The sequence below is a fragment of the Grammomys surdaster genome, unplaced genomic scaffold, assembly GCF_004785775.1.
Source record: "Grammomys surdaster isolate TR1022 unplaced genomic scaffold, NIH_TR_1.0 125767, whole genome shotgun sequence".
In the NCBI taxonomy this organism is placed as follows: Eukaryota; Metazoa; Chordata; class Mammalia; order Rodentia; family Muridae; genus Grammomys; species Grammomys surdaster.
The window spans coordinates 2905094-2912328 of record NW_021620598.1 but is presented as its reverse complement, the minus strand read 5'-3'; the positions used below and the strand labels follow the sequence as shown (position 1 = coordinate 2912328).

Below are 7235 nucleotides of genomic sequence, written 5' to 3'. Positions count from 1 at the left end.
CCACCCACCCATCCATCCATCCATCCATCCATCCATCCATCCATCCATCCACCCATCCATCCATCTATCCTAGTTATGGATGCATAACTAGGACTTAAAAGCTGCTAATGATGTAGTGTTTAGTTTGTCTTTTAAAAATGATTTTATTTTTTAAATGTATTTTAATTACATGTACATGTGTGTGTTGGGGGCTGGGGGCATGTCTGTGAGTATGGCTCTCCAGAAGGCCAGAAGTAGGCATTGGCCCCCAGGAGCTGGAGTTACACAGTTGTGAACTGTCTGACATGGATCCTGGGACCTGAATCCATGTTGGGTCCTCTGTGAGAGCAGCACATGCTCTCAACCACTGAGCCGTCTCCCCCGCCCCTGATGTGGGTATTAATCTTCATTGTTCTTTGCAGGCACAGGTAAGACAGGGTTTCTCTGTGTAGTCCTGACTGTCCTGGAACTTGCTCTGTAGACCAGGCTGGCCTCGAACTCACAGAGATCTACCTGCCTCTGCATCTTGAGTGCTGAGATTAAAGGCATGCACCACTACCACCTAGGTAAATTGTCATTGCTTTAGTAGTAACATAAAAATAATAATTAAGGTTTTTGTTTATGTATTTGAGGGTGGGTGGGTGTGGAGGCCAGAAGTTAACCTTGGGGGATGTTCCTCTGGTGCCATCCACCTTGTTATTTGAGACAGGGTCTCTCACTGGCCTAGAACTCATTCACCAAGTAGGATAGTCTGGCTGTCCAGTCAGCTCCAGGGATCTGTCTGTCTCTACCTCCACAGCACTGGAATTACAAGAGCAGGCCCACACACCCAGATATATATATTTTTTAAATGTGGGCTCTGGGTTTGAACTCAGATCCTCATGCTTGTGTGGCAAGCATTTTGCCGACAGAGCTGTCTTGCCAGCCCCGTGACTAAGTTTCCCAACTGTAGAAGGATCCACTCTTTATAGTTTTAACTTTCCCGTGACAAGTTTCCTATTCTCCATATCAGTTCCCATATCCATGGATCGGCACAGGACTGCGGCCATGAGGTGCTGGGTATGTGTAGCTCTGTACCAGCTCTCTACTTTCCCTGCCACACTCGAGCTCCCAGAGGGACCCCAACAGACTCTACAGATTTGCGTTGTTTTTATGCCTTGCATAAAGGAGTGTAACGATGCTTCTTCTATCCAACTAATCACCAGCCAGCCAGTGACTGTGAAGGACAGTATGGCTTCTGGCAGTTAGGTAGAACTGTCACCCATAGGTCTATGCCAAGGCCAAGCAAGGTCAGCTGGGCTTACAGTAGGTGGATGACCTTCCTAGACAAGAGACAAGGCTATTTAAAGAAATAGAACGCCAAGCCAAACATCGGGGACCATACTGCCAGCTTCCCCAGAGAGGTCTGGCTCTTCCTTCCCTGGGATCATTCCTTCTGGCAGAGCAGACCTTGCAGCTGCTTCCAGAGAGCCTGGTAGTTTTCAGCATGAATTAACATCAGTAGTAACAGCGATAACACTGTATCTACACCTGCTCTGTACTTTTCAGACTCTTAACTACTATAATAATTATGATGTTAATAGTACAAATCATCACAGTATATCAGATGTATCTAAGATGCTTATATTTGATATAATTGTATATTACCAGTGGAACATATATCTAATTTATGCATATAATATGCCGATATGCATTAGAGGTTACTATAAAAAAAATGCAACTACAATGTATCATAGCCATACTGTTCTCACTCATGTCTTCACAGTAACTTGGGCTCAGACACCAATCCAACCCTGCCAGTGCTCACTTCACTGTATCAGAATACACACTGGCACCATACTGACAACCACTGAGTTCCTACAGAAGGGGAAGCCTGGGAGTACCTGGGAGTGACAGATCAACTTACCTCCACAGCAAATTATAGCAGCCACAAACAGGGAAATGTCACTGTCATCCAGTTCTAGGGCGTTGAACTTCATAGCGAAGTCAAACTTGGGTTCCATGATGTCACAGAACGGCTTCCTCAGGTTCTTTAGGAACTCCCGCGTGATGAAGCCATTGCCGTATGCGATCAGCATCCCATCTTTGTTCATCAAGGAGGACAGCATCGTGAAGATGGCCTCATACACGCCATACTTTAGCAAAGTAACTTGGTCATTCAAGTCCAAGTTTGCAAAGCCTGGGATAGCCTTGGCAAATTCTGTGAGCTCAGTGACGGTCTCCACGGACATGCACTGGCAGCAGTGGAAGAATCGGACCTCTGCCTCCTTGTTTTCCACGCCGTTGGCTACCATCTTGGCCACAAGTGTCTTCTCGGCCATACACAAGGTCTCCATGTCGTGGATGACAAAAGGCTACAAAGGAAGGCGGTCGAGTCAGTCAAGTGACGATACTATAGCAAGCTATGCAGTCCCCTTAAACATCAATGAACCAACAGTAGCTTCTGTGTCCCAGTCGCCAAGGTAGGTGCTAGGGTGATTCAAAGCACGTGTGCAGTGCAGTCCTGTCATTGGACGATTTCAAACTCAGACCACATAAGATTTTGCAGAAAGCTAACAATGTAAGTCAGTAAGATAATCGTTGTCAGGGCTGGAGAGATGATTCAGTGGGTAAGAGCACTCACAAGCATTTGTAGCTCCAGACCCAGAGAATCTAATGCCTTCTTCTGACCTGTGCAGCACCACACAGGCTGGTGGTACCCAGGCATAAACACAGCCAAAGCACCAGCACATATAAAATAAAAATAAATGAAAAAATTAGAAGATAATCATTATTACTTCCTGGCCTTAGGTAGGGATTTCAATACTAAGAAACAATAGTCTGAGGCCGCAAAGATGGCTCAGTGGTTACAAGGGTGTACTGCCCACTTTTCCAGAGGACCAGAGTTCAGTTGCCTGCATCCATGTTGGGCAGCTCACAGCTACGTGTAACTCCAGCTCCAGGGGACTTAATGCTCTTATCTAGGCTCCTGGGTTACTACACTTACATGCCCACACCCACACAGAGACATACATAATTAAAGATATAAAATAAAATCTAGAAAAAAAAAAGAAAGTAACTGAGAGCACTAGCTCTGGCAGTGATGCTGAGATGAGAAGGTAGCCAAGCCCCTTTGCATTTTTATGACATTCGCCAAACTCCTAGATACTATCCGAATGGTACTAAGCATTAAAGTAATTCTTGATTTTATCATTTCGTAAGCCTTGAAGGTAACCATCATTATTTAGCATTGACTTTTGGGTAATTCTGGTGTATAAATATATGTTGATCAGGACTGGCTTTGTGTAGAAATCAGCAAACAGGCCTTTTTCAGCTCTGTAGAGCAAGACCGAGAGAGACCACCTTCCAGTGCAGAAAACACAAGCCTTGTGTCAGTGGCCTGTCCTGGAACAGGAGCCAGATGCCAGCCCGGCTCCCTCTCGGCTGTAGTGCCATGATACCCACACCTGCAGGTCTGCTGCTTTATACAGTCTAGTGAGCAGCCCAGCTTTGTCACTACTGTGTGTGTGTGTGTGTGTGTATGTGTGTGTGTAATGGTTAATTTGGATTGTCAGACTGATGGGGTTCAGAATCACCTACTGTAATGAAGACCCACCCTGAATGTGGGAGGCACCATTCCCTAGGCTGGAGTTCCAGACTGTTCATCTCTGCTTCCTGGCTGTGGCCACCATGTGACCAGCTGCCTCATGTTCTTGCTTGCCATCCAGCCTTCCCTACCGTGATGGACCAGACACTCAGACTGCGAGCTAAAATGATCCCAACATTAATTTACACTTACCAGGTATTTTGTCACAACAATGGGACAAGTTACAAATAAAGTGACCAAAGACAATTAGCTGTGAGATGCTACATCTTCATAGTGGCCACACCATTCCCAAGAGACAAATGTGCCCAAGAGAATATTAGTCAGCCATTAAAAAAAAAAAAGACATCCTGGTACTTGTGATCAGATGGATGGAACCAGAGGACACAAACACCGAGTACTGTCACTCATGTGGGTGCTAGAAACATTGACCTCAGGAACAGAGAGCAGAGAAGAGACTCTGGAGAGAAGGGAGGGTGGATAGAGAGGGATCTGGTAATGCCACTGACTCCAGATACCTTACACTGTTCATAAGGAGTTTAAAGGGAGTTTGAAGTTTCTGGATACAAGATGACAGATGTTTGAGGAGGTGGACCGACATTGGGCTCTGGTTTTATCAGTACCCATTTTGTACTTGTGTCTAATTTCCAGACTCCATCCCACAAATGTGTATAATTTAAAAATATAGACTGGAACACATTTGCAGTCACTGCACTCTGAGGGGCTAAATGTCAGGAACACTGAGAAGAACCAACTTTTACCCCACCCCTGGCTAGAATTCATATTCATATTTGTTAAGTAGGAGTGACGGTATTAAGAGATCTAAATTTTGTGGCCATCTATACCACATGGACACACACACACGTACAATGTCAATACTGGGTGAACACAGGTCACTAAGGAGGTGGTCAGGTATTGTTTCAGTAACTCCTGGTGTATCTCAGTGCACAGATGAAGCATTCCAGTCACCTAGGAGGTGTGTGACCCACCAACCCCATGCTGGGCCATCAAGAGCATCTTCAGGAACCACAGAAGAGATACACAGTCAAGGCAGCCTGGTACAGAGGCAGGGGGACATGTGGAGAAGAGGCGATTTCCTGTGAGGTGTTTAATAAGTAGAGTCTGAACATGGAATACAATGCTGGACCAAAAAAAAAAATCTGATTCTAGGTTGATGAAAGATGACGGTGTGTTAAAAACGGCTTGTTGGGGGGCTGGAGAGATGGCTCAGTGGTCAGTGTATTACCTGCCTTCCACACGCTCTGGTTTCACCAAGCACCCATATGGTAGCTTACAATAATCTCCAACTCTAGTCCCAGGGAACCTGAACCCCTCTTCTACCTTCAAGGGCACTACACACATGTGGTGCAAAGATGTATGTGCAGGCAAAGTACCTGTACACATAAAATAATTCAAGAAATGACTCATGGGCAAGTGAAAACATTCTGTGGGTAAAACTCCAAGCCAAGCTGAACATTACAAGTCAGAACAAGGTAGACCACAAAAAAAAAAAAAAAAAAAAAAAAAAGAGTTTCTCTAAAGGCCTTAATAACTGGCCTGATAACCAATTTTGGGAATAATCTGGGAACAGTGACGCTTCAGATAAAACACAGAAAGTCTGATGACAGAAGCGCAGTGGGTCTATTGATCTGGTCTATTGATCTTGGTGGAGTCTTTTAGGGCAGGTGATATGGCTGGGCAGGTAAAAGTGTTTGTTTCCAAGCCAGAAAACCTGAGTTTGATCCCTGGGACCCACATAATATAAGAAGACTGACTCTTGTGGGATACCCTCTGACCTCCACATATATACCACACTCGTACTCGTGCCCACACGCGCATGTGCGTGCGTGCACACACACACACACACACTAAATTTAATATAATTTTGATTAATTAAGAGCAAATGTCTATCCTGAGTGGGGAGTACTCCTAAAGATAAGTTGTGATGCTAGAGACCGAACTCGGGACCTGGTATATGCTAGAAACGGTTCTCTAGCAAAGAGGCAGACCCTCAGCCCCAAGACCTTTCCTTTCTTGTCATTATTGTCTCAACTGTCAGGCATAACAATCATTTCCATAGCGTTCACATGATGCCAGGTGTTACGAGCTATCGGAATGAGTTACAGTGTAGAGGGGACGTGTGTATGCTTCTCTGTGATTGCTATATGTGGTGGTTTGACTAGGTATGACCCCCTCATAGGCTCATGTGTTTGAATGCTTGGCTTATAGAAAGTGGTGCTATTAGGAGGTGTGGCCTTGTTGGAGGAAGTGTGTCACTGTGGGGGTGGGGGTGGACTTTGGGTTTCCTATGCTTAAGCTACACCTAGTGTGGCACACAGTTTCTTTTGCTGCCAGCACACTGCCATGTTTCCCACCTTGGTGATAACGGTCTGAGACTGTAAGTGGCTCCCATTAAATGTTGTCCTTTATAAGAGTTGCCATGGTCATGGTGTCTGATCACAGCAATGGAAACCCTGACTACTATAGTGTCTTTATTCTCATTCTCAACACTTTTTCTAATGTGCACTCTGCAGAAATCAAAGTGGAAAGCAAGCAAATAAACGGCCAAGATTTCGAGCAACACAGTGAGAGGGGCTGGGACCTCCCGGAGTATTTGACAGGACAGACGTGCATGGGGACTCTTCCAAAAGGGGGATGTGGGGAGGGGTGAGCTCCAGGGGGCTTGATGATTGCCACTACAGGGCAGCTTCAAGGATGAGGGCAGCCTCGGCTACACAGCTCACAGGGTGAAGCAAAATGGAGAGGTGGCCCCTCTCGAAAAGACAATTAAGAATTCTGAGTTATGGGGCTGGAAGGATGGCTCAACAGTTAAGAGCAAGCACTGTTCTCAAGAGAGCCTGAGTTCAGTCCCCAGCACCACACTGGGCAGCTCACGATGTCTGTAATTCTAGCTCCGATGCTCTCTTCTGACCTCTGTGGGCATTTCTACTCGCGCGCACACACACACACACACACACCCCTACACATGACTAAAACTATAATAACTTGGGGCTGAAGACATGGCTCAATGCATAAGAGTACTGACTGCTCTTCCAAAGGACCCTGGTTCAATTCCCAGCACCTGCATGGCAGCTCATAAACTGTTCCAGGGGAGCTGATAACCTCACATAGACACACATGTAGGCAAAACACCAGTGCACATAAAAATTCTTTTAAAAATACAAAAACTCTTTAAAAATTCTATGTCTGGTTGGGCCTGCTGTACATACCTATTATCCTAGTATTCACAAGGCTGAGGCAGGAGGATCCCATGAATTTAAAACTAGCACTGGGTTAACAAGGCCAGCATCTTACAGACATACAAGGACAGTGAAGCTGGTGGCAGGCACTCGGCCACCTGGACATTTCCCAGGCTGGGCAGAGTTGGAAGAAGAAAGATGGGGGTCTCACACTGGAGCAGCAAGTTCTGGGAAGCAGGCCAGCAGTCTGTGCAGGAAGAGAAGGAGGCCTGGCCTCTGAAATGACATGAGACCTGGAAGTAGGAAGTAATTAGTGATTCTGGCCAACAGTGTGGTCAGAAGCAGCTAGATGTTGTCTAAAGCGGGTGCCTGCATAGATGGTTGTGGCTGAATCAGGCACTTAAGTTGCCATCAGCCAGTGTGTGTGTGTGTGTGTGTGTGTGTGTGTGTGTGTGTGTGTGTGTGTGTGTGTG

At 45.9% G+C, this 7235-nt stretch overlaps 1 protein-coding gene across 3 annotated transcripts in view; it reads right to left on the bottom strand.

Moving 5' to 3' along the window:
- Ppara (peroxisome proliferator activated receptor alpha) overlaps nt 1–7235 on the bottom strand; it is a 69163-nt gene that overhangs the window by 5750 nt on the left and 56178 nt on the right. For all 3 annotated transcript variants that reach the window (XM_028788745.1, XM_028788746.1, XM_028788744.1), the window contains one exon: nt 1886–2333. In XM_028788745.1, the coding sequence (XP_028644578.1) occupies nt 1886–2333 (448 nt within the window). The remainder of the gene's footprint in view (nt 1–1885; nt 2334–7235) is intronic.